Source organism: Colletotrichum scovillei (assembly GCF_011075155.1).
Source record: "Colletotrichum scovillei strain TJNH1 chromosome Unknown Contig00006, whole genome shotgun sequence".
In the NCBI taxonomy this organism is placed as follows: Eukaryota; Fungi; Ascomycota; class Sordariomycetes; order Glomerellales; family Glomerellaceae; genus Colletotrichum; species Colletotrichum scovillei.
The window spans coordinates 5,934,717-5,959,485 of NW_023336264.1; the positions used below are offsets into that span (position 1 = coordinate 5,934,717).

The window sequence follows — 24,769 nt, forward strand, 5'->3', positions numbered from 1 at the left end:
CTCCGCTAGTGCTCCGGAGCAACTCCGCAGCATTGTGTTCCATGGTTCCATGCTTGACATGGTACACAGTTAACGTATTGAGAGTCTATCGATATAGCTTCGTTCTTGACATCATGCTTCTTGCATACTTCGGGAGACACTTCTCTCCGCGTGTCCGTGTAATAGAATAACAATACTGCCGAGCGGGGGAATTATCGTGACGCGCGCTTACTCCAATCCCGATGCTTTCGGACTTCGGATTGTATCTTGAACTTTGAAACTTTGAAACCCAAGGCACTGATCCAATTTCCATACGACTACTTCATCGCATCAAGTATAAATGAAGGCCGACGGATCTCAAGTTCCATGTCATCACTGGACTTCCAACGCATTATCAACCTGTCAGCCCCAAGCCAGCCGTCTACTACAACTACTCAAAACTTTTGAAAAGTGGGCCTTGCCTCAAGTAACATTCCCAGGCCCATTGATATAGAATGGCCAACCAGTGGATGCCCCTCAACGACATGCCTAATCTTAAAGGAAAGATTGCCGTTGTGACAGGCGGCAAGTAAGCAACTATCTCCAAAATACATGAGTGTTGTGAATCTCTCGCCCCTCGGGCGGGTATCTGACAGGCCACGGTCAACAGCAGCGACATTGGTCGCGAAATAGCAAGACTTCTCGCCCAGAAGAGCGCAAAAGTCTACATCACCACACGCTCTGAGGCAACAGCCATCAGGTCACGCAATCAGATCTTGGACGCCCACCCCGAAATCGACCCCAAGAATCTGCAGTGGATGACAATGGATGTCACCGACATGCATAGTGTAACTTCGACAGCGGACAAGCTCAAGGAGAAAGAGCACAAAGTCGACATTCTGAGTACGTCTCATCATGATAATATCTCTTGCTTCCTTCTCACATTCAAATCGTTTAGTCCACAACGCCGCCGCAGGAACAACTTCCACGGAACTGGTTGGCCCAGGATGGGAGGTCCATATGGCTACCAAGTAAGTCAATCAGCCACGATTAGTTGAAGGAACTTATCAAAAGGTACTGACAGTTGCAGTTTCATCGGCCCCTTTCTCTTCACAAATCGCATGCTTCCACTGCTCAAGAACGCCCTCAAGGATAAAGACGCCGACGTCCGAGTGATCACGATGAGCTCGAGTGCCCAAACAGCCTTGGTCCCTGGAAAGTTCCCGTTCAACTTTGATTCTCCCGACTGCTTCCGTAATCCAGTTCCCTCACCCCCGTGGCAATGGCGTTACGTCGGTCGCTTCATATTCGGTTTCGACACGATCCGCTACGGCGTATCCAAAGCTGCCAATGCCATCTTCGCCCAGGAGCTGCAGAGAAGAATGGATGAGCAGAAGCTGCCGATTCTATCCATGGCGGTACATCCTGGCGAAGTTGCTACTGAGGGCGTGTTCTCAATCAATCCTAGTCTGGTCAAGACGATTGCGCGGTGGACATTCATCTCCCCAGAGCAGGGCGCTGCAACGCCCGTCTTTGCAGCTGCCTCTAAGGAGATTCGCCAGGATGCCTTCAAATACAAGGGCAAGTTCGTGTTCCCTGGTGGGAAGATTGGAGACCCGAACCCAGTCGCTTCGAACGAGGAGCAAGTCACTGGGTTATGGCGCAACGCCAATGAGGAAGTGAATGCGCAGCTTCGCGCTCAAGGACTCCCTGGTATTCAATCATGGTAAAAAGGTGCTGAAGTCTCTCGAGTCACTTTTGGTAGCTCGCTTGTCGCTGTGCTCTCATGTAGAGTACATGTGTATGCATATGTATACAGTCAACAACTTAGAAACAAATTGCTATTTCGGATTCTTAAGAAAAGCCACATGCACGTCTCACAGTAACTAAATGAGCACCAGACCACGCCCGCTGGTTTCATTGCAATGATAAGCAACAGGCTAGCCAAGCCATAACGCCAAACTTCGTAGAGCTCAAATACAAGTCCCATAGTCTACAGAAACACAATCTCCGGTGCTCACAACCCACTGATCTACCTTTTCCAATCCCCATAGCAGAGTAAACATCAACCGCGCAAATTCATCAACCTCAGCAGCCCGTATTCCTCGGGCCACTAGAGACTGTCCTTTCAGGCTATGAAGAAACAAAGGGTCCTCTCTCCGCGCGGCGGCTTCCCAGCGGGCAGGCGACGAGGCTTCCCAGAGCTCGCCGCGGAGCGTGATACAGACGTCGCCGGCACAGTCATGAGTCCAAGTCTCTTTCAGGCTGGTGTATACCCCCGTAGCCATACTCGTGAGAAGGAACGTGCGACGGACGGACTCGGAGAGGATGAAGGCTTGATACAAGCTGGTGACTACGTCCGTCTCAACGGTTTGAGTACATGACGTCGTCGATAGGAAGTTGGGAAAGACTGGCGACGTCGTTGCATCTAGCGCTGCCGACTCCCACAGCTGGCGGGCCCAGAGACGCAAGGTGTCTATCAAGTTCTCCGCTTTGCTTCTCCGAGGTATTGACGGGGAGAAGAGGCACAAGAGCAGGTGGATCAAAAGAGCCTGGGTGCGTGCCAGGTGTTGCCTTGTCGAGAGGATCGGGAGAAATGGTGCTTCCTCTGCGGAGTTGGCGGCTAGGAGGGTCATGATGTAATTCGACGACACCGCGTCGACCACGTGCTCGTTATCCGGGGTGATGGTCTGCGCTACAGCAATAGCTGCGTATGCGTCCTGGATACACTGGGGCATGGTCGTCTCTGAGTAGAGATGCCGATGGATGAAGGGATTGCACCCCTTGTGGAGGAAGCGGACGAGCCAAGATTGCAGTCCGCGGATGAAGTTGGTAAAGACCGCGGCTGGCGGAATTGATACCGGCGCTTCACGTTGGTAGTCGATGGTCCAGGATGTGGATTGAAGAAACCAGTTCAAGCCTTCCGCGTTGGGTACATCAGGCCTCGAAGCGCCATCGGAAGTGATCTGGCTTATGGCGGCGGCGGAGGAGGTGGAGGAGGACGACGTGTTTGTCATCGTCGTTGCGGCGATATTTGCTGCTGGCCCTGGTGCGGATACCGGAGCAAAAAGGGCCTCATCCAGCACTACCCCGATATTGTCGATGCCGCTTCCTGGCCACGAGGCCTCGATATCCCATCCGGATCCCAATCTCGAGCTGACATGGCTCGATATTGGTGCCTGTCTACTTCGCCGGACTGTGGGATACGTGCAAACGGCTTCCTTGTCTAGACACCGTGAGCAAGCCGGAAGACTTTGGTCGCAACGCCTCTTTGCCTCCACACAAGCGAAGCACGACTTTTGTTTCGATCTGCGGGCCATGGTGAGCTGATGGATTGTTGAAGCCACACAGATCACTAATCCTCTGGTGATCGAAAAGGCTGAGATGTTGCAGGCCTCGAGAGAGGTTGTGTTGTCCGAAACAAGGTTTGGCTACGGGGGCTAAGTCAGACGCGGAGATCTGGCGGAGTTGGCTGCGGAGATGCAACTCCTATTTCCAATCGCGTGCCCACGGGCCAACGAGGCCTGATGATTCTGCATGGAACATCGTCCTTGAAATTTTGACGCACGGAATCGACGAATGATGATTAATTACCCCCATGTTCTGCTCCTGGATCAGCAGTCAGTTGGTTTTTCACAGATGGTTTCTTTATCAGTGAGGTACCTTAGACAATGAATGTCTCAGCGAGAATATAGGCCAGGTTTTCTGTGCAACAGATCACAGAAGACATAGGACTAAGCCCCCGAAAGCATATTATTCGACGAAACCGTTCGCGTTCATGATCTATACCTTATGGTTCCTGAATACCCATGTGCAATAAACCTCCCTCAGGTTAAGCTCAAACTTCGAAGACAAACCTCTCTTCACCCCGCTTGACTCTCCAGGAGTTTGTAGCCTCCAACAGCTCCGGACACCCCTTGACCAAGAATCCCCATTTCGTAAAGAAGTTCTCGTTCGCCTCCCATGCCTTCCAGTCCCAGGGTTCGCCCCATACTATCAGCGAAGGCTTGTCGCTGTTATCCTCGTCCTTGACCTCCAAGATATCAGCGCACAGGTCATCGTCGTCCAGATCGCCTTTGGCAACCCCGAGAAGAACGTTATCGCGCAGTCGAGGGAAAGGAAAAAGATCGATCCAGGGATGGTGGAGGACTGTTCTTTGTAAAGGTGTGGGCTGTAGGGCTGGACCGGCTATGCGCGATTGAACGGGGATCAAGGGGCCGTAAAAATTGTATGGCGAGATGTAGTCTGCTCGACATAAGCCTTCTGGAGGAAACCCCATGCAAGAGGCATTGTGGGCGAGGGCGGCCAGAACTCGAAGCCGCACGAGTATATGTAAAGCTTTTGGCCTAGGAGCGTGGAGAGAGTAGTCTTCGTATACTTGATGTATGCGTGTTCGAGCCAAAGCCTGCCGTCGAGGACACCTGATGAGCTCGCATCCGGCCAATAGCGTAGTCAGGATGCTCTCGTCGTTTCTATAAGCTCCTCTGAGGATAGCGGCTTCAGCTTCAGCCTCTTGCTGTTTGATGGCCGTGTCTCTGACTATTGTGCAGACCACGCCCCTGTCATCTGATACTCCTGAAGTCGATGATGCCTGGTGGCCCTTTGTTCCGCGTCTCCTACCTGAACAAGGTGAGTTCATCGGATTTTTGCATCTTTCCAGAGCAGTACTAACGATACGCGCGCTGGTTGAGCTTATTCTGCAACTTCTTTCTTCGCGCTTGATCGGATATACCAGTCCAATTGTCGCTGGGCTCCCAAATGTCGCAAAGCATCACGAACGATTACAGGCACGGTTGTTCCTAGAGTTTCTAAGCGATTCGAGTTGTCACCCAAGTCTAAGCGACTATCGAATGGTGGCAATCACTGAGACGGGGTGCGATGATGAAAGGTGGAAAGGAGAAATCAGAAGCCACTGCCGGCGTTTAGAGTTTAGAGTTTCTAGCGTGGGGCCTAAATCCGGCGTCCGATTGCCCCGCGATGACTTCATATAGGGAGAGGTCATGTTGCTGAAATAGCTGCTGGGCCCATCCACCTTGTCCTTCAACGGTAGGACCTGGCTAAGGTATGATTGAAATACCCATATCGGCAAATTTAGGAGTTATTAAATTTCTAGCTGAACGTTAGTCAACTTCGTTAAGCAAAACAAAACATTCCGCCGAAACCCTGCCAGTTCTGGTAGTTCAGTTGTTGGTGCACGACGGGATGAAACTGACTCAGAGGGCGGGTGTTCAGCAATACTGCCCTTTCATCCAAAGCCGCTAGCTGTCACCCCAACTTTTTCGATCAACTAAAGGCAGCGGCTGTCATCTCATCTGAAAGCAACTTGTCTCACTGTAAATTCTTCTTGGTGAGGGATGGATGGTGGCTGTCATGTTCCTTTGACGCTTGTCCAACCCTACAGCAGGGCTGAGCAGAGGATCCGCCCATCATCCAGGGGCTGAAAAGTAAGCAAATTGGCAGATTAAATCCTTACTAGGTAACAATCTGTCTTGGTATGCCGCAATGCTTTCTATTGGACCTCAATCGTTACCCCAAGAAATCCGCAGCACCGCCTTTGCCTGGTACGAAGACCCCGTAGGTAGCGCACTCGCACTCGCTTAACAGAATAAACTGGGCCCCCCATGAGCGGCCTCCCGAACGGGGGGCCGGTGGACATTGCAGATCTGCGCCGAAGGTCCGTCCGGCGAGAGCTTACATGATCGGAGGCATCACGTACAAATTAAAATGTACCATGAAATGCTTGCAAGTCTTTCTTTCACTGAGACTAAGTAGCTTCTCCTCTCACGCTGGTTCAGAGAGGCTCTTCTCCCGTTACTTTCAACATCACCAAACCTACCTTACACTCGGCAACATCAGCACCAACACCACAATGACACGCTCCTTTCGATACCGCGACGGCGTAGCAATCGCCCAAATCATCGTCTTCCTAGTCTACCTCGCCTTCGGCATCCTCTTCCGCGTCCAAAAGAAAATGGGCTGGTTCGGCATCTCCTTCATCTCCACCATCCGCATCGTCGGCGCCGGCTGCATGCTGGGGACACTCACAAACTCCTCGCGCGCAGTCTGGGCCGCCATCTTTGTCTGCGAGTCCCTTGGTCTCGTGCTCTTGACGTTTGTACTGCTTGATCTGCTCAAGAGGGTGTAAGTCTCCGCCTCTATCCAGTGTCCACTGCTTCACAAAAGAGAGCATTGACGCTGACACACCACTCACGAAACAGCAACTCCTTCGTTCAGGTCCTGACGCAATGGCACTTCCGCATCCCCGAACTAATATGCTGGGCCGGTCTCGGAATCTCCATCGCAGACTACATCGTCGCAGCCAAAAAGACATCCGACGCCACGGCGCCCGGCACGCTCACAAGGGCAGGCGTAGGCCTCTTTGCCGCGCTCTACTTCTGGGGCGTCCTCCTCTTCGTGCTCCTGGCGAAGGAGTGGAAGCGGGTCCCGCAGGCCGAGAGGCGGGCCATGGTCGGGTTCGCGGGGTGTTTCCCGTTCATGGTTGTGCGGATCTCGTATACGATTGCCTATGTTAGTACCGGGGAGAAGAGGTTTAGTGCGGTGAGCGGGGATACGACGACATATTTGTTCATGACGGTCTTGATGGAGTTTGCAGTGCTGGGGTGTGTTGTGTGGACTATTTGGGGTTTGGACAGAGTGTATGTGCAGGTGGAGGCAGTGCGTGGGAAAGACGCTGGTGAAATGGATGATCTCGTCGAGTCTGGAGGGCAGAGATCTAGGCACTTGGAAAATTCATAGACAGTAGCTTCCTGCATTTCAATTAAATTCGTCAAATCCACGAGGGATCAGTCAATGAGTTGGCTGGTAACGAGCCGCCCATAGGCACGACGATATCGGATATTGTCAAAGCATATTCACACCTATTGGCAATGGGCAAGCAGGCAACGTGAATGAATACTAGCAAGTTAGTTGTTCCTTTTATTTACCTAGCTACATCGAACGCCAGTTGCCAGTGATAACGAATAGAAAGTGAAGACCTCTTACCTAGGCCGAACTTGGTGCAAATATGCTACCCCTTCTCGAGCGCCTCGACACCTTTCATTTTGAAGCCATGCTGGTAAATCTTTCGAGCCTTTTGACTCGTTGCCTCACATCTTGACGCGGAACAAGTAGCGAAGACGGACTTGGGCAAGATCGTAAGCAATGTACTCATTGTACATGAGGTATGCACCTGGAACATTGGTGGGGCCTGGCGTGACGCTCACGTCGGGCTGCGAAATCATTAGTACTGAATCTTTGAGTTGCAGTTGGGATGCGGCTTGTCCTCACCATTTGGATTCCCTTCAGGTCCGGGTTGACACAGCTAGCATCCTTCCACTTGCTCGGTCCGGTGTTACCCTGACCCCAAGTGGACCACATGCCGCCCGCCTTTGCATCATCGCCAGCGTTATAGCTCGCGTTTGTAAGCTTCTGCATTGGGTCTCCAAGCTCGGCCTCGCAAAGCAGCAGCAACGCCTGACCCCCTGAGTTATAGGAGGCGCAGTAGTTTGCTGACTTGCTCGACATGTCTGCAAGGTAAATGCCCTTGCCAAACATGTAGCCCGACACGGGGGCCTCAGGAGGGGCGATTCGGAGACCCTGGCTGAGAATACCACCATAGTTGGTGACTCGAGAGCCATGCCACAGCAATCTGCGGTCGGACTTGATGGATGAGAACTCGCTCTTCTCGAAGCGCTCCAGCTCGCCCTGTCGTTCAATCCGGAAGATGTCCTCAATCTTATAGGTGTGACCGTGGGTAGAGCCCCTGGATCCATTCAGGTATTCAGCAAGAAGGGTGAACTCGGTACTCTTGCGGTCAAGAGGAGTCATCTCCTCCATTCCGAGACCCTGGTACTGTCTGTCGGCTTGGTGAACGTCCGTGTTCTTGCGGTCAACCTTCATAAGGTCCGCTGCGACCTTCATGTCGGACAGACTGTCGAGCAAGTCGACTTCCTTCTTCAGCATAGCACCAGAGCCGATGATGGGCGGACGGTTGCGACCAAAGGCGTGGGGGATCAGCGAGTAGTACGAGTTGGACAAGTGTTCAGTCGCAGCCGGGACGGACATGTGGTACTCGGAGTCGGCAAGCGTGCTGTCGTTGAAGAGAGCGGCCAAGTCCTTGAGCACCTGGAAACCTCTGAGAATGGTATTCTTGCTGAGCTTGCCGAGGGGCAGCTTGTTGGCATCGTAGTTCATGGAGGTCATGGCCTCGCGGAAGTACTGCTGGTTGAAGATGAGGCCCATCAGGTCCTGCACCGGTTGAGGAAGGGATGATTTAACTGGGTCCGCCATGTCGTCGTCGCTGTCGTCCTCTTCCTTCTTGACGTCGCCGGCCGCACCCTCGTCGTCGTCGTCTTCATCGTCATCTGAGTCTGGCTCGTAGCTACGCTCAACAAAGGCGTATTTGCCGGGCTTGGGAGGGTCTGCGCGCTTGGCCCACGCGACACCACTCTTGTCTTTGAACTTCTTGTCGTAGTTCTTCAACGCGTCGTCGAGGCTGCCATTGCCGAGGACAGCAGACTGGCCGAATTCTCCGACTCTGCCCCAGCGGGTCCACGTTTTGAACGTTTTGCCGTCTTGAACAAGCTGCGGGTACGATTAGATAGCGGCTCGGACTAGTACCATCAGTTGGCGTGCACATACCTGAATACGATAGAACTTGTTGTTATTGTTTGAGGCATTCGTTTGGTTCAGAGATGCGTCGTAAATGACACCGTCGGGTGCAATGTAGACGGTTCCCTGGACCTTGCAGCCCTCGTCAAGAGGAACCACGATTCCTTTGGAGGCGGTCTGGGCGTCGCCGCTGCTTGCAGCCTTCTTTTTCACGTCGGTCTTGTCATCGGCATCGTCAGCCGCGGCCGCAGAACCAGCAGCCTTCTTCTTGCCCTTGGCACCGGCGGCAGCCTTCTGCTTCTTCACGTCGGGTTTGGCATCAGCATCACTGTCATTGTCAGACTGAGCATCTGCCTTGACGCGCTTCTTGCTCGCGGCACTGGTCTTGGACGCAGTGCTGGCTTGAGACTGCGACTGCGAGCCATTCTGCTGAGAGCCGTTGGACTGCGCTGAGGCTCCATTCTTCTTTGTGGAACCGTTGGTGGCTGCAGACGGGGCGGCCTTTGCCTTGGTCGTTGTGGTTTTGCCGGGCTCAAAATCGCTCTCGGCGACCTTGGACCCCTGAGACTCGGACTTCTCGGCCCAATCAAGGGTGACGATGAAGATGCCATTCTTCTGAGCGGAAGCAACTTTGGTGGTTACAGCGTTGAATTCCTCGAGTGTCGTAATAAGGTGAGTAGTCTTCTTGGTAATTGACTTGGCAATGCCGGCACCGAGGGAGGAGAGCCACGACTCGAGATCCGTCCGCTTCTTGTCAAAGGTGCCACTGATGGCGATGACAGTGCCAGCCAATGGCTGGGCCGCAGGGGTAGTGGGAGCTGCGCTTGTAGCTGCTGCAGCTGTTCTCCCTGATCTCCTTGGAGCGGACATTGTGGGTGGGATGTGGAGGTTATGCGCCTACGTATACAGGGGAGCTTGAGAAAGGGAAACAGAGCTTCAAAAGTATGACAGGGGTCCGTGTTGAGTGACCGAGTCCAATTGATGGTGGTTGAATGAGACTCTGAGATGGAGAAGAAAGTGAAGATGAAAGACGAAAGAGATGAAAGGGAGTCGAGATGATTTATTTCGCTGTGCCTCCTTTGACTTTGGATCAGAAAAACAAGTCAGCTCATTGCCAATTGGAGTTACCTCACCTCGTACCTTGGGACCTGGGTGGAAGGTGCCGCACGCTTTCAGCTCCTTCTGGACGAACCAACATGGTCCTGCAGGCACCAACGCCGCTGGTGCCTGGCGCACGAGCCACCGCGACTGCTCGAGGTCCTCGCGAGTTCACGTGCCGTCTCAACATCAGGGTACCGCCGAACCACCACTGGTAACGGAGTACTTCGCTGTTAACCACTTTTAGGTGCCAATCAAGGTACCTGGGAACTCGACGATGTTTCTCCCCTGGAGACGCTCTTCGATTTTAGAGGAGCTCCTGCCTGGAGCAAGGCCTTAGCTTCAAATTGCAGTGTACCTCAACTTTGCCCTCTGAAGTATCCGAATCGCTTCATGCCCATCCGTTTGCCAACCCTGATTGACTTCTTTAAGCGGGCCAGCTGCCTAGATATGTACATAGTGGATCCTTTCACCCCAATTCCAGACTCTACACCGGCCGGAACATACCTCCAGAAGCAACTACATGGCCAGCATCACCAGACAGAAACCCTCGAATCCTCGACTTAATGACTGGACGTCCCCGTCAGCCACCAAAATTCACCGGTTGCCTCAAAAAGTGTAAATCATAGGAAGAGCCGGGCAGGAATACGGCCCGGGCCTAATTCTTTCCTCTACCATCGTCTACTGAAACACAATCGGGTAAAAGCCTTGCTCGTAGGCTATCGTGTCTTCGAGGCCATCCAGCGCTTCCTCAATTTCATCTGGAAAGTAGCCTCCTGACTCCATTTGTTCTGGGTCGAGTATCAAGTTGTCAGCCATTATGTAGTATTCACCCCTCGCCAGCTCCGTCATCCTTTTCCACGACCACTGAAGCAGCTACCACGTTGACTAGGCCCGTAGTACTCTGAGAATGGCGCCTCGCAAAAGCTAAAGGGAGTTGCAGCACGTAACTACTGACCTTGAATCGCGTCCATTATGTCATCTTCCAAAACATCGTTGTCCATGTCGTCGTCCATGCCATCGTTCGAATCTTCGTCATCTTCTTCATCCGACTCCGGGTTGCGCTTACGCTCGGGCGGGATATCAACCATGATTTGCTTAGCCAGGTCTCCTACAAAATGTCTCCAGTCGATGCCTGTGTACTCCCTTCTGGCCACAGTCTTGTCTGGCACCCCGTCTGTGGCTTGAACCCATACCCTGGCGCTCGTCATAGACATGCGCTGAGCAGGACAACCGACCATGATGTGTTTCAGATCGAGGTTGGGTATCTCACGCAGATTCTGGAGGAATCGAGCCCACATGTTGATAATGGAAATGTCGCCTCTCGCGTTGTAGTCGCCTTGAACAGCTCCTGTACGGCTGCGGAGCGTGACCTTCCACAGCTCGAGGTTCCTGAGTGTTGGTGCAAGTTTTCGCACGACTTGGAGAAGCCGCTTCGGCTCAACTTCAACGAAGCCCAGGTTGATCTCTTCGAGATGGGGAAACGCCACCGGAGCTGGAGGCGTCGGTAGCTGGTTGTCGTCCGGTTCAGAAAGAGCACTGGGAACAGGTGTACCCAGCCAGTCAACGAACTCATCGATAGCATCAGAGTTATGGCCTGGGTGCGCAAAGTTCAACCGTAGATGCTTGAGGTTCGGCATGTGACCTAAGAAGAGACGCAGGGAGTAATCGTATCGACGCCGTAGTTGAGTTCCCGCGCTACCTGTAAGTGACGTGACTCGGAAGGGGCCAGTCGCTACGTTCACAACGCTCATGAAAGTCTCGATGCCCTCGAGAACCGGGACGACCTTGGGCTTGAGGTATTTGGTGAAGAGGTTGTAAGCGTCGTCAGAGGGCACGCCTTGCTGGTGACGGAGCAGCTCGAAGGCACTGGGCCGGGCGCCAGCATTACCAAGTGCGGTAAAGAGGGTAATGAAGACTTTGTTGGTGTAGGCGACCATCTCTTCGATAGGTATGCGCAGAAGATCTACTCCGGTATCCTGGCGGAGTGTGGTGGCGCCGTAACTCGCCCAGCTGACCTCGAAGCCATCCCGAAAGCCCCTTCCCGCGGAATGGTAGTCACGAATGCCCACGGTTTTGAGGTTCTTGAGGTTTTTGAAAGCCTCCGTCAGCATAGCGACGTCTTGACCGCTGTTGACCAGGGTGTGGTGATCGGATTGGGCTTCGCGATAGCGGGTTTCCTGGGCTTCCTCTCCTGGGGAAAAGTAATGACGTGTAAATGTGTTGAGGCCGATGATGACATAGTCGAGACAATCACTCAGCCGTGACTTGCTGATGTCGATGAGGGTCTGTAGGCTGAATTCGGTGAGCATGAATTGGCGTTGCGTAAAGAACTCCTTCATGAACATATTGAACATGGACTGCTCTATGGACCTGCATGTCAGACGAAGGCTTCCCAGGTCGGGTGTCGACAATTGATCCGATATGCGAATGAGAACCTCGAGAGGCACTTTGTTGAAGGGCGATTTAGACTGAGGGTTTGCCGGCGCATCCATGACTGGTATTGACGGCTCTGATGCCGATGGCGCAGGTTGTGACATTGTGGGAGGGCGACGGCAGTGTGCCAAGGTACTGATGCACTGTTTCGTTCAAGATGGAGAGATTCGAAACTGAACATGGGACTGATAATAAATTAGCTGAACAATCTCTATTCTAGAGAATGAACAGAAGAAAATCAAAGACGCGAGAAATACCAGTGTCTTCTTGGGTCGGTGGACGTAGCGATTAGTATGGAAGTCTAATGAATCAGAGTAGGTGGGGCGAAGCTTCACGATCCAGGCAGAAGCGGGGAACTTGTAGGTGAGTTGCTGATGCTTTTCGGGAGTGTCAGAAGCGGGAAAGAATTGGCCGAGATTGAAAGATTCGCACAACTCAAATTGATTCGGTATCAGCACCAATACACGAGATAGGTACCTAGGTAGTTGCAGATGCTGGGCAGGAAGGAGCTGTTGCTGCTTCAGCCTTGCCAAATCCGATCGTTGCCTGTCGGTACCCGTATGTCGATACCCGTTCTGGGTCGTTCCTGCCTAATGGTATTCGAGTTCTGTAAGGTGACGTGCAGTATGAGGACGTCGCACAACTGCTGGAAGGTGCGACCAACGGCGCAGACTGCGTTGGGTTGTTCTTGCTGATTGGCTTGTGACTGTCCCAGTCCGCCCTTTTTAGGGAGCTTGTTCGCCGGAAAGCTGCTGTAAAGCATCATTAAGTTTGGTGCCTCCAGTCTGGCAATGGAACCTGCGTCCAATTGGCGAGGGCAACCACAGTGACATGCCAGATTGACATGGACGAAGCTTGGGCCATCACCCACCTGCCCTCCCGCCGGGAGCACGGGAGCAACTCCAGCCTGCAGCGCACCTTCCATTGACAGCTTGGGAGCCGGATACCCACCTCTGTCACCAGCCATACTCGCCTGTGGATAAGGCGATAAGGTAGTCAAGCCACATGAACAGGTGGCTTGCACCATGTGGCTCATGCTTCCCAGGCAAATTGGGTTCAAACTCTATCGTCGGCAAAAGCAGCCCTTTTTGCCCTTTTTGCATAATCAAGGCAATTCAGCAATCGAGCAATCCTTGAGCGACCCGTCGGCTTGCTTATCTCAGGTAAAAACAGACTCTCGGGGGCGGCTATTTGACGCCATGTGAGCTTATTCCATCGTCGTCTTGACTTTGACAGGTAGGCAGTCGGCTGGCGCACTAACGAACATCTTCAATCGTCTGAATCAGTCTCACTTTCACCCACAATAGCGTGACCAATACTCGACTCAAGACAAGAACGTCTTATCTGCCGATCAGACTCACTGCGAGAGGGAACGGAAAAGCAAAGACCGCGAATCCACCCACTCAGTCCCTTGGCGGAGATGGCGACTCGCACGTTTCGCCACTACGCCTCACTCTGTCTGATTATACAAATTGACACTGGGCAGTGAGTTCACTCAGAACGAAAGCGAATTACATCACTGCCACCGTGCCACGCAGAACACTCACACCACACAGTATCCATACGGATACACACCGAGCCTGCTGCCCCTGTGCCCCTGAATGACATACCTCGCCCCCCCGAAGACTGGAGCCACGATGGACCAGAATGTATTTGGTCTGCTCTCTCGGAATCAACCGGCCAAAGTCACATTCGGCACGGGAGCCATGTTTGCTTGACGGGTGGCTGATTTTCTTTCATGCTCTTTCTTTGTTTTTTATTTTCTGCCCTGGACTGGAGATCCGGTTCATCGCGCCGACGTTTGGCTCGGAAGTGTCGCAGATTTATCGCTGCTGACATCTGTCCCCAGCAGGGTTACTTCAACACCTCGATGCGACTGTCTTGGCAATGAAGCTAAAATACTATGGCCAATTTCATCGATCCAACATCGTGCCGGCGTCAACAGCGCGAAAAGACACGCAGGAAGTTTATCATAGTACGGCGAGATCAAGTGATTGTCTGATCACTCACAGGACCATTCGGCGGAAACTCTCAAATGAAACAACAGAACTTGGCCGACCATGAAGTATTGCGCAATCGTTATCAAACACCAGGCATCTTTGCAGCCGGCCGAGAAGAGCGGATCTCTTGGATTGTTTGACCGTCAGACTGTTCAATGGAACAGTCGTTGGAGGCTCACTCATGCCCATGCAGCGCATTTCGGCCAGAGTCCACATCCCACACCGCGTCGCCGAATCTCTCTCTTGGAATATTTTCATATTGGGAGTTTGTCCGGCTGGGCGCTCCATGATCCATCAATCATCAGTCCGGGAGGCCAACCAAACAAGCCAACAACATGCAAGACCAACACTCATCCCGAACCTACAGTCTTACATCGATAATGAGCGCGGGCTGAAGAGTCGTACCCGACGTGGGGCCATCCCGTTGAGCGAGCTTTGAGATGAAGGGGTGCAGCGAATACGCAGCTTGGCAACGCAACGTCCAGGGCCCCCGACGGTGCCCACATCACGCGCAAAAAATTGTGCCAATTGTGGTCTTGAGCTCCTCAAATTCCCTTTCGACCATGCCAACTCCAACGGTCATCCAGCGTCGAGCATATCCCGCCCGGGCTTGGCCCTAGCAGAAAGATCAAAGGTCATCTCAATTATCCCAATGCCCAAGAAAGCCAATACTTGTTGGCCTTTATTCGCGGCGACGGACCCATAAGTTTAAACTGATAGAGAAGGTGAACGCCCTGCAACTCCCGGGGCCGCTTAGGACTGCGGACGGGTCTGCTCTTACGAATTCAAGCTAGTCTCTACGGATACTCAGATACTAGCACGACTAGCAACGGAGCGGCGTAGCACTTTAGAAGCGAAGCAGGCCCGCCGTCTTTCAATCTTCTTAAGACGTGCCAAGACGTTGCCAAGACGCGTACGTGGAGAGCCTCAACCGTCGTTCTCGTCACTCACTGGATCCGGACCTTATTTCTCCATCCTCCGTCCAACATCCCATCCACTTCTTCGCCAGAACGGGCCAAGCAGGCGGAGATGAACCGTAGAGGGGGTGGGATGCGACGATACTTGGCTCATAAACAAGCTGCCACTATGCTGACGACGACCTCGAGATAGCCGCTGGCGTATCTGCCATTGCAGAGTACTGGGCAGGGCATAGAAGCACATCATATTCCTCTTCGACAACGGTGGACTTGTCCGACATGGTGCGGGCGGTGCGGGATGAGAAACAAGATGACCATGATGGATCTCTAGTTCCTGGATACTTTCTGCTCTCCCCTTGGCTTCCACTTGGCAATCCTCTGCCTTTCTTTCCAACCCCTGATTCCCTGATCTCCCGGCCTTAAGCCCAGTGCTGTTCATTGCTCCAATCTGCAAACCCCTCGTCCTCGCAGTCGCCATGCTCTACTTGGCTATCCCCATCTGATCATTCTGGTGATGATCAATAAGCGCAACCCCCCCACTGTCGTCCCTAATCACCCCGACTCATCCAACTCATCCCAGAACCCCGTCGATGGATCCTTCGTTGCACGGTTGCACCGTTTCCCCCCCGTCGGGTGCTCTCCAGCAAACATGGAGGCGCAGACGAACCGGCTTGTATCCGATCTTGGATTAAAAAGAGCTCCCTTCCCCCCAGCCTTAGCCGTCTTTTGAGGAAGCTTGGCGACTCAGATCTGGCTCCTTCATCCGCTTGCTTCTCAATCTCCTGTCGTGATTTCCGAATCTCGACATAGTCACTCTTTTGAACCCCCCAAAGCAAAGCAAAACCCCTCATATCAAAGCCCATAATGAAGTCCGTCCTCTTCTTCGCGACCGCCGCGGCGGCCGCCGGTCCTTACCTCGCCTGGACCGCCGACTCGTTCACCAAGCACGAGATCGACAACAAGAAGCCGTACCACTACACCAAGGCCGTCCTCTATGACGGCTTCGAGGCCGCCATCGAGCTCACCAAGGACGATGCCCTCGTCGACTGGTACCGCAGCCGTATCGATGACCTCGTCGTCCAGTCCAACGGCAGCATCCTGAACTGGAAGCCCACCACCTACTCCCTGGACGAGTACCGTATCGGCAACAACATCCTCTGGTGGTACGAGCGCACCGGCGAGGAGAAGTACAAGACCGCCGCCAGAACCATCCGCGACCAGCTTGTCGAGCGCCACCCCCGTACCGACGAGGGCGGCTTCTTCCACCGCAGCCCCGACTACGACTACCAGATGTGGCTCGACGGCATCTTCATGGCCGACACCTTCTACGCAAAGTGGACTTCCCTCTTCGACAAGGACAACACCACCGCCTGGAACGACATTGTCAACCAGTTCGAGGTCATTGACAAGCACACCCGCAACTACACCACCGGTCTCCTGTACCACGGCTTCGACGAGAAGATGGAGGCCGTCTGGGCCAACCAGATCACCGGCGCCTCCCCGCTCACCTGGTCCCGTGCCGTCGGCTGGTACGCCGTCGCCCTCCTCGAGGTCCTTGAGCTCCTCCCCCGCGGCCACCCCGGCGTCACCACCCTCTCCCGCTTCTTCGTCACCCTCGCCGAGGGCCTGAAGAACGCCCAGGACAGCACCACCGGCGGCTGGTGGCTCATCATGGACAGCCCCTACGTCGGCCGCCCCAAGAACTACATCGAGTCCTCCGCCTCTGCTCTCTTCGTCTTCTCCTGGCTCAAGGGTATCCGCCTCGGCCTCCTCCCCGAGCGCCGCTTCTTCCCCGCCGCCGCCAAGGGCTACCAGGAGCTCACCACCTTTGTCGTCGAGAACGCCAACGGCACCGTCAACTGGAACGGCACCGTCGAGGTCGGCTCCCTCAAGAGCAACGCCAGCTTCGAGTACTACACCTCCGTCCCCATCGCCATGAACGACTACAAGGGTGTCGGCCCCTGGATGTTCGCCTCCTACGAGTGGGAGACCTTCAACCAGACCTCCGCCGGTGGTGGCAGCCGTCCCCGCGGCCCCGGTCGTGGTGGCCCTCGTGGCCCCCGCGGTCCCCGCACCTTCAACCGCCGCTACCACTTTTATGAGAGTATAGATGGAAGTGTCTAGGAGAACCTAAAGACGTGACGGAAGCATACGGTCGATGATATCAAAGAGTCATGGCCCTCAAGCGTGTACATGAATTAAACTTAATTTCTTAATCCCTCCTCTGGGGGCGTCTGTACATTTTTTCTCCCTCATTTACATGGACATAGATTCGTTTCTCCCTGATTATGTGTTGATCGTCTCCGTAATGCGTGATGTTCTCTCTGTTGCCCGAGAGCCTAGTGTGACAATTGCCAAGGCAGGTTCTTCAAAACATCGTCGATTCTGCAGTCATGTTAGCCAAGTTCTCAAGTACATCTCACCGTAGACTCACCTTTTCAACCCTTCGGCCACGATATCCTCCTCCTGCGTATAAACCAACCGAAACCACCCTGGCGCAAGACAATGCTCCTCCCCCGGATGCAGAAACACGCCCCTCTCAACAAACCTCTCCGCCAACGCAAACTCCCTCTCCCGATCCGACTCATATTCCCCTTCCTCCCCCGGCGGCGGCAACCACGGCGAGAGATCAATATACACAAACAACCCAGCATTCGCCTCCATGTACCTAACCCCCATCTCCCTTAACTTCCCCGTCACGAACCCATACGCGCCCGCGATAGCCCGCCTCAAACTAGCAATAAACTCATCATGCCACGCCCGATCCTCAAACATGGCAGCCGCGATCGCGACGGACGGCCCAGCAGGACTATGAAACCTCACCACGCTCGAAAACGCCTCGTGCAGCGCCGCATTCCTCGATACCAGCGCGCCCAGCCGCAGTCCCGACGAGGCAAAGTCCTTGGCCAGGCCGTACTCGACGTGCACCAAGTCCGGATCGATAATGCGCGCCGGGTCGATGGACAGCACCGACGTAAACCCGGGCATCTCCCCGCAAGACCTAAACACGGAAAGCCCATACACCTCGTCACTAACAAGATGAATCTTATGCCTCCCACAAAACCGCATAATCGCCACGAGCGTCTCGCGGGGGTAACACCGTCCCAGCGGATTACTCGGATTCACAATCATCACCGCCCTCACCCTCACACCCCTCCCCATCTCCCTTCGCACCGCAGCCTCCATCTCCGCAACCACCGCATCCGGCAGGAAACACGTCTCGGGCGTGGTATCGGCATACACGACCTCCACCCCCATCTCGTTCCCGAAATCAAGCTCGAATCGCCCATACACCGGCCTCGGCACCAACACACCCTCACCAGGCGACGCAAGCGCAAACGCAAGAATGCCCTGCACGGCCGTCGCCCCCGCCGCGACCCTCACATGCTCCGCCTCAAGCCGCGCATGGGGACTGAATGTAGCGTTCAAATGCCCCGCCATCGCAGCGCGGAGACGGGTGCCACCGGCGGTGCTGTAGCTATACCCGAAGACGTCGGGCGGGAGTGGGACCGTGGCGGCGAAAGCGGCGACGGCGGGTTGCATGAGGGCGTTACTTGCGCTGCCAAAGGAGATGAGGCCCGAGGGGTTGGTGGAGGCCGAGTAAGTCTGGACGGGGGCGAAGCGCCACGGCCGGTGGAGGGCCGAGGCAGTTTTTGCGGCGCGGGGAGAAAGCATTGCGCCTTTGGGGGACGTAGTGCAGGTCATTTGTGTTTATTTGCGCAAGTGTGGTTTTTGGGAAACGAAGCCTGGCCGATGGTGAACTATCCCATAGAAGAGTATTAACGGGCTTTTCATTCCAAGAATGGGGTTTCCAGAGACTTGGGGTTGCTGATGTACTCGGAAGGGCGCCTCGGAGGAACAGATGCCGGCCGAGCGACCGGCATCCGGCGCGGGGAAAGAGAAGGGTTCGTGTTTTGCGCACCTCTGCGGCCTCTCAGCATCCATCCATGATCGGCCGGCGGGGTTCCACTATTGGGCGCTGATGTGTTTCGTTTCAACTCGCGCAAAAGCGCTCAATTACCACTCTGAAGCGATGCGTTTGCATACTGGAGTATTCGTGAGGTTTTCCCACGTTGCAAAATTGCTGTTCTATCCGTGAGTTCCACAAAAGAGATGGACTGACGTTGACGGTATGGGGAGGTGATATCGCACGGAACTCCGGGCCGGCGGTTGATGCTCAGACACGGCCCCGCAGCCGGTCTCGGCTCCGGCGTTCGGTCGATAGCCCCAGCGTGCTACCAAAGGCCCTCCCCTCCCCTTAGTTTCCCTTGTCCTTACGTACCTAGTCTTATTCATAAAGTGGCTATCTAGAATCGAGTCCTTTTCTCTTTTTGCCTCTCGTCAGTGCCTGGGTAGTGCTGCACCATTTAATGAAATAAAAAGAGTAAAACAAAATATTGAATCTTGTTTCTAACCACCTCATGGGAGAAATTGGAAAAGGATATGCCATCAAAAGATATCTTTCGTCCACCAGTAGTCTTTTTGAACACCGCAAAAACGACTGTGAATCTCGACCCCTGGATACGTTCAAAAGTTTACTCCCGTCTGGGGAAATGTCCAGATTTATCGTGCTCGTTACGAAGAGATATTTCAAGACTTTTCTGTACCCAAAAATACACCTGAGCCTAAGATTCTGGCGCAACTAGGAAGTTCGTGTACCAAATCAACTTGTGTACTCAAAATCATCGAAAAATGCCAAAGATTCACACCGAAATTGCAGCAGCCATGAACACACGCGGTCTTCCCGGATGTTAATACCTACAGAACATGAAAATATTAAGGACTTTCAAACCCCGCAGCGCCCAAAGGCTTGCCGCGATGTATTCACGGCCAACAGCAATGGGGAGGCCGCAAATGAAGCCTCCTAGTTGATCCATACGCACTTCTAGCTTAGTCAAGGAGACGCGACTGGCTGGTCTTCTGGTCTAGAAACACCCTCTAGCTTGCTAAACAGACATATGAGACCGCAAGAAAGAGTACGCTGGAGATACTCACAAGAAGGAGTGCTACTACAGCCAGCTTGTGTGCCGAGGAAGCTTCTCGCACAAAAGATCTTGCCCTCAACGTTGTATTTTCATACCTACATACATACATCGTGTCTATGTTCTAATGTTCACGCGTCCGAAAGTACGAGAAAAATGACGGGACACAATTAACGACAACTTTCCATGTTCAGCGGAAGATAGTGAGCTCCAACATCATCTTATGCGCAAAAAGAAGTCAGACGTCTAAAGAGATACACGCGGATCTCTCTCATAAACCAGGGACTTGGCAATATCATGCCAAGGAAGAACAAGGATGGCCACCAAGGGGGCAAAGAAGCTATCATCCTCCAGCTGGGCACTATAGCCATGGCTGGGAAGAGCCCAAATAATACCAGACGTGGCCACAAGGCGGCGAAGCGGCCAGGCGCCTTATACGGAAATGACAACAAACAGTCACACAGCATGCTGACAATGGGGCCGTCAACTGGGCTTATGCCTGCGCACTAGTGTCGGGAGCGCAGATTAAGCCACGATGGCATATGCAGCCCTAATCCCAGTGGCCCATTAGCAGACGGCATTAATGGGAATCCGGCAGGATTGCCTCCAAGGACCAAAGGCCGAGCGTTGGCTGATGGGGCCAACGTGTTTGCTGTCACCAGCGCGCTGGTTGAACGGTTTTCCGAGCGTGATATCTACCACGTGTTGATACAAACCTGGTCTGGGCAAATACCTGGTTGCTCCTACACAATAACTACGTTGTATTATCCGTCCAGCCGGATCTTTTCGGACCAAGCACTCACCGTTTATTGTCCTCCATCTCTGCTAGGCCCAGTTCAAAGGCATGATACGCACAGCTTATCACAGAAGAAAACACCCTGGCCTCACCAGCCGAACCAGGAGGACGAAATACAAGCTGGAAAGGCAGCAGAGATGCAGCGCATGAGTCGCAGGGACCGATGACGGCTGGGGCTCAATGGGCGGGCGGGAGGCGGGATGCAAGATGGACATGGGGTCAGCGGAGCGAATGGGGGTCTGAGGTTGAGACGAATAAGAGTGTTTGACTGGCGAATCTGACGTGCATGGGGATGAGCGATCTATGGGCGGCCAGAACCGGGATGGAGAGGTATTTTGGCACCATCGTTGGTGCCATCGAGGGGTTGGCAGGCGGAAGTGGTACGGGATCAACGTGATACCAGCCTGGCGGCGCAGAGTGGCTGGATCTACCCAGCTGCGCGGTCGGGGCCAATTTAGAGGCCCAAAATCCCGCTCTCGTCATTGTGGATGGCACAAAGTGCCTGATGTTTGGAATGAGTGCCCCAGACTTGTTATCGAGGTGCACCTCGTGTGCGAAGAGGGCGAACTTGAACTAGGCAAGGCGATGTATATTCCAGCGCAGCAGCCTCGAAGGACTGCAGGATATACCTTTTGTAACATCAACACCAAATAGGCCAGCAGTGGTAGCTGACACCTCGTAAGTGGAAAACGAAGGCGGCTACTTGCTGGTAGTGGACGAACACAAGATCGTGAAGGTTTTCGTGCAGCGCTGAATGGGTACGTGCAAGTTGTACACGATGCAGCGAGTGCAGCGAATGATGTGGTTAGGGAGCTAGAATGCAACCCATCCGGCGCGCGGGTAGATGAGCTGACCGTTTTGCGGTGTGGAATTCGGGTGACATTCGGGGGACGGTCTGCCGACCTTGTCCAGACGGGTTCGAGGACAACGGCTGGGCTGGCGGTACCTCAAAAGCTGCTGCAGGAGAGTGGCAGGAAGGACTCAGTCTGGTAGTCGACGATTGGACCCCTGGAGACGGGAATTGTTGATGGAGATTGGAGAAGGATGTGGTGTAGCAGACGGTGTGGGTTGATGCTGGTTGAAGCTCGCTGGGTTGGCCAAGGAGTGGCCGATTGGGGCCCTGTGATGCGTTGGCATGGCGTGCCCGCTCTCGTGGACGATGCAGATTGGACGGCGGGTGAGCAGGGGGGCGCTGCGCTGTACGTAGTATGGCAGTGTCTCGAGCGGCGGGCAAGCCGTGAGGTAGTCGGGATGGGGCGCCTCTCTGTTGGTGTATTGGAGCATGTAAAACAACAGGGCCAAAGGCTATGCATGCCAACTCATCAAGGCGGCCGGAAGCAGAGGTGACTTCTTTTCCCTCCCGAATTGTTTTGTTGCTTCCACTCTGCTTGCCCCTCCTCGGTACTTGCTTGTGCCGCTGTCGCTGTCGCTGCGTTGACTGGCCCGTCGGTGTGCGTGGTGATTTGTCCGACTTTTGTTGGGGCGACACGAGAGACGCTGACGAGGTGGACGGCATGGCATGGGCAGTCGCTGTAACGGGACTCATGTTGCAGACCGCTTCTCTTCTTGGGTTGACCGTCGCTGACGGGACAGATATGCCGCAACAAAGGTCTCTCGGTGGGCAGGAAGCAAAAGTCGACGGCAAGTGTCCGGCGGCGGGCGGCGGTGTTCTCTGCACTGCTGCAGGGCAATGCTCGATGCATGCTCGGTATCGCGGGCGAATCGCTGCGTAGTACGTATTCTTCAAGTGACAGCTGTGTCCGACGTGGTACGCCGAGCAACGACGCATGAGGGCGGCGGCTCGTCGTGTCGTGGAACAGGCAATAAGGCGAACGAAGATTGACTCAATCGGGTCTTGTCTTGTTGTGCGTGCGTGTGCGTGTGCGTGTGTGTGTGCGCGTGCGCAGTGTTGCGAACCTGTGCCTGTGAATATCGCAGCTCTCAATAGCGAGGGTCGCCGATGTTGCCTGGCCAGAAGAAGCTTCTCCCGAGGTGTTGGAAACCTCGAGGTAGCGAGTGACTAGCTGGAGCTGAAGCAGGGGGAGATGACGATGCCAAAGTCAATCAGGAGCAATGTCATGCAGTGGCCGTGGTTGGCTGCCTTTGTTGGTCTGGCGATCCCGGTCCTGGTTTGAATCTTGAGCTCCAGCTGGATCTAGGGACTTTTATTGGTATTCCTGGCAGTATCCGCCGGAGCTGAGGATATCGGACTAGATGGCTAGGTGGTCCTAGACTCGTAGTAGGTAGGCACTGGCCTGTTGCTTTTATTGGATGTGGTTCGCGTGGCAATGAGAAGAAACAAAAACAATGGCAACGAGTGGTAGTTGGTAATAGCGTACGGAGTACTCATTACTGTGTAAAGAGTGGCGGCGAAAACGACAACGGGGATGGCTTCATCCAAGCAGCCAGGTGCTAGACAGTACCTCCCGGTGGGTGGTAAGTTAGGAACTTAAGACTGGGTGACTGGGACGGGGGTGTGTTTGGGTGTGCGTTGGCGGGCAACGTCTTTTTCGTCCAATGTTTAAACCCTTTTGATTGTCCCACCTGCACCTTCTCTGATAGACTGACTGAAGCTGGTGCCTCTTTCCCACTTTCATGGATCGCATTTGCATTTTGTGTGAGGTGGCAGGTGGGAGAGGCGTGCCCCGTCCGTTCCTTCTAGCTTTGTCTGGTTTAGCTCCATCCCTCCTCCGTGTTTCCTTCCTTCCTTCTTTTCCCCTCCAGCCTTTTACCCCACGCTTGCCCGCCTCGACACTTTCTACCAGAGGTACCTTACCTTACCTAGGTACCTACCTAATGCAACGAATGTTCACGGAAAGAATGACGGGAAGCAGATGGACGGTACTTGGGCAAAGGCAGCGGGTCAGGTCAGGAACATGTTTCTTAGGTAAGGTAAACCAGCTGCTCCGAAGGAACCGAGAACGTGAGCCTATGAGTGCTGATAGGTAGACATCCTCGACGCATATAAGTCATCATCTGACTTCAATACTTCCGGTGCGTGTGTGTGCATGTGTGTTGTGTGTTGTGTGTTGTGTTTTTGTGTGTGTGTGTGATGGAGTGAGAGAAAGCTGCTGCCATGTGCGAGTGTGGCCATCCTTGTCAGCAGTTCGCCCCCTCCTTTTTTTTCTTTTCTGTTTTGCTGCTGAGAGGATCATCCAGCGGTTCGCAGCTACGGATACAGGGAACCAGCAGCTGGGGCACAACTTTGCACCTTGGGTCTACCTTGCTCCGTTTCTCTTGCCACGCATTGCCTCTACTGTGTACGGTACGTTGAAGAGACGGGACTGGACGCATCGCATAGGTCTCACGCACCAAACCCAATGAAAGTCTTTTCTTGGGTTCCTAGCCGCTGGCCGTTGGCCGCCCGCTGGCTACCTTATCCTGTCGGTCCTGTCTCCGGCCCCAGCATCCCACCCCTGTCTTCCAGCTCATAGCTTCCATCTTCCTCCCGGCCTGTTGTTTGGCTATTTGGGTATCCGTACCGTACGGAGCATGGCTATGGGTCGGTCCAGTGAGTCGGTCGTGGCCGTGGACGTGGAGTCTCCCTGCCGGCACCTCAGGGCTCTCCCACGCCCAGCTCCAGTGTCTGTTACTTGCAGCTGCCTCTCTCCCTCTCTCTCTTTCAGTCACCCCGGGCAGCGTGAGAAGTACCGATACCCAAGCAACGGAGGAGCAAGTGCATGCAACTTACAACATGTCCACGATCATGGAAGTATTGCTGTCCTCTTTTCTACCGTATTCGTCTTCTGTGTTAAGGCACCCTGCCTTACCTAGGTTGTACACAGATACCTTTTTAGGTATACCAAGGTACCTATCTGATGTATCTCGGTATCTCTAGGAGGGGAGGGGGAAGGAGCAACCTGACGACTGGGAGGCTGTTGGCAGATGGCAGATGAGGTGAGGTGAGGTACCTTACAGTACGTACCTGGCCCAACCAGCCCACCCTCGTGTCGTGCCTGGTCTTGCCTTCCT

At 54.0% G+C, this 24,769-nt stretch overlaps 8 protein-coding genes across 8 annotated transcripts; 3 read left to right on the forward strand and 5 right to left on the reverse strand.

Annotated features, from left to right (window-relative positions):
• Positions 1 to 473: 473 nt before the first annotated feature.
• On the forward strand, positions 474 to 1,688 carry HER10_EVM0005117 (short-chain dehydrogenase/reductase family Oxidoreductase; the record flags this gene model as incomplete). Its single annotated transcript, XM_035474742.1, has 4 exons — positions 474 to 547; positions 629 to 861; positions 917 to 989; positions 1,049 to 1,688. 4 exons carry the CDS (start codon positions 474 to 476, stop codon positions 1,686 to 1,688), a joined length of 1,020 nt encoding a protein of 339 aa, XP_035332586.1.
• Positions 1,689 to 1,931: 243 nt separating this feature from the next.
• HER10_EVM0007756 (uncharacterized protein) lies at positions 1,932 to 3,278 on the reverse strand (the record flags this gene model as incomplete). Its single annotated transcript, XM_035477301.1, has 1 exon — positions 1,932 to 3,278. The coding sequence occupies one exon, from the start codon at positions 3,276 to 3,278 to the stop codon at positions 1,932 to 1,934; it is 1,347 nt and encodes a 448-aa protein (XP_035332922.1).
• A 518-nt stretch (positions 3,279 to 3,796) lies between these two features.
• Positions 3,797 to 4,730, reverse strand: HER10_EVM0008320 (uncharacterized protein; the record flags this gene model as incomplete). Its single annotated transcript, XM_035477847.1, has 2 exons — positions 3,797 to 4,491; positions 4,631 to 4,730. The coding sequence occupies 2 exons, from the start codon at positions 4,728 to 4,730 to the stop codon at positions 3,797 to 3,799; spliced, it is 795 nt and encodes a 264-aa protein (XP_035332981.1).
• A 1,022-nt stretch (positions 4,731 to 5,752) lies between these two features.
• Positions 5,753 to 6,714, forward strand: HER10_EVM0002706 (uncharacterized protein; the record flags this gene model as incomplete). The annotated part of the gene is made up of 2 exons (XM_035472408.1): positions 5,753 to 6,099; positions 6,177 to 6,714. Exons 1-2 carry the CDS (start codon positions 5,828 to 5,830, stop codon positions 6,712 to 6,714), a joined length of 810 nt encoding a protein of 269 aa, XP_035332315.1. The 5' UTR covers positions 5,753 to 5,827.
• A 350-nt stretch (positions 6,715 to 7,064) lies between these two features.
• Positions 7,065 to 9,438, reverse strand: HER10_EVM0009462 (uncharacterized protein; the record flags this gene model as incomplete). The annotated part of the gene is made up of 3 exons (XM_035478948.1): positions 7,065 to 7,187; positions 7,246 to 8,541; positions 8,599 to 9,438. The coding sequence occupies 3 exons, from the start codon at positions 9,436 to 9,438 to the stop codon at positions 7,065 to 7,067; spliced, it is 2,259 nt and encodes a 752-aa protein (XP_035333120.1).
• An 818-nt stretch (positions 9,439 to 10,256) lies between these two features.
• Positions 10,257 to 12,763, reverse strand: HER10_EVM0009534 (F-box domain-containing protein). Its single transcript, XM_035479020.1, has 2 exons — positions 10,625 to 12,763; positions 10,257 to 10,457 (listed from the first exon to the last, which is right to left on the reverse strand). Exons 1-2 carry the CDS (start codon positions 12,204 to 12,206, stop codon positions 10,348 to 10,350), a joined length of 1,692 nt encoding a protein of 563 aa, XP_035333125.1. The 5' UTR covers positions 12,207 to 12,763; the 3' UTR covers positions 10,257 to 10,347.
• Positions 12,764 to 13,805: 1,042 nt separating this feature from the next.
• HER10_EVM0009954 (glycosyl hydrolase family 88) lies at positions 13,806 to 17,143 on the forward strand (the record flags this gene model as incomplete). Its single annotated transcript, XM_035479425.1, has 1 exon — positions 13,806 to 17,143. Exon 1 carries the CDS (start codon positions 15,884 to 15,886, stop codon positions 17,141 to 17,143), a length of 1,260 nt encoding a protein of 419 aa, XP_035333172.1. The 5' UTR covers positions 13,806 to 15,883.
• A 125-nt stretch (positions 17,144 to 17,268) lies between these two features.
• On the reverse strand, positions 17,269 to 18,834 carry HER10_EVM0007982 (1-aminocyclopropane-1-carboxylate synthase). The gene is made up of 2 exons (XM_035477520.1): positions 17,454 to 18,834; positions 17,269 to 17,404 (listed from the first exon to the last, which is right to left on the reverse strand). Exons 1-2 carry the CDS (start codon positions 18,722 to 18,724, stop codon positions 17,359 to 17,361), a joined length of 1,317 nt encoding a protein of 438 aa, XP_035332948.1. The 5' UTR covers positions 18,725 to 18,834; the 3' UTR covers positions 17,269 to 17,358.
• Between the last annotated feature and the right edge of the window lie 5,935 nt (positions 18,835 to 24,769).

Bases quoted from the DNA above. Each gene is read 5' to 3' on its own strand.
- HER10_EVM0009534 (XM_035479020.1), bottom strand. From the start codon at position 12,206: ATGTCACAACCTGCGCCATCGGCATCAGAGCCGTCAATACCAGTCATG. The intron at 10,458-10,624 runs GTCAGTAGTTAC...TACTCGACCCAG, and splicing joins CATAATGGACGCGATTCAAG to AACAAATGGAGTCAGGAGGC.
- HER10_EVM0007982 (XM_035477520.1), bottom strand. From the start codon at position 18,724: ATGACCTGCACTACGTCCCCCAAAGGCGCAATGCTTTCTCCCCGCGCC. The intron at 17,405-17,453 runs GTGAGTCTACGG...ACATGACTGCAG, and splicing joins GTGGCCGAAGGGTTGAAAAG to AATCGACGATGTTTTGAAGA.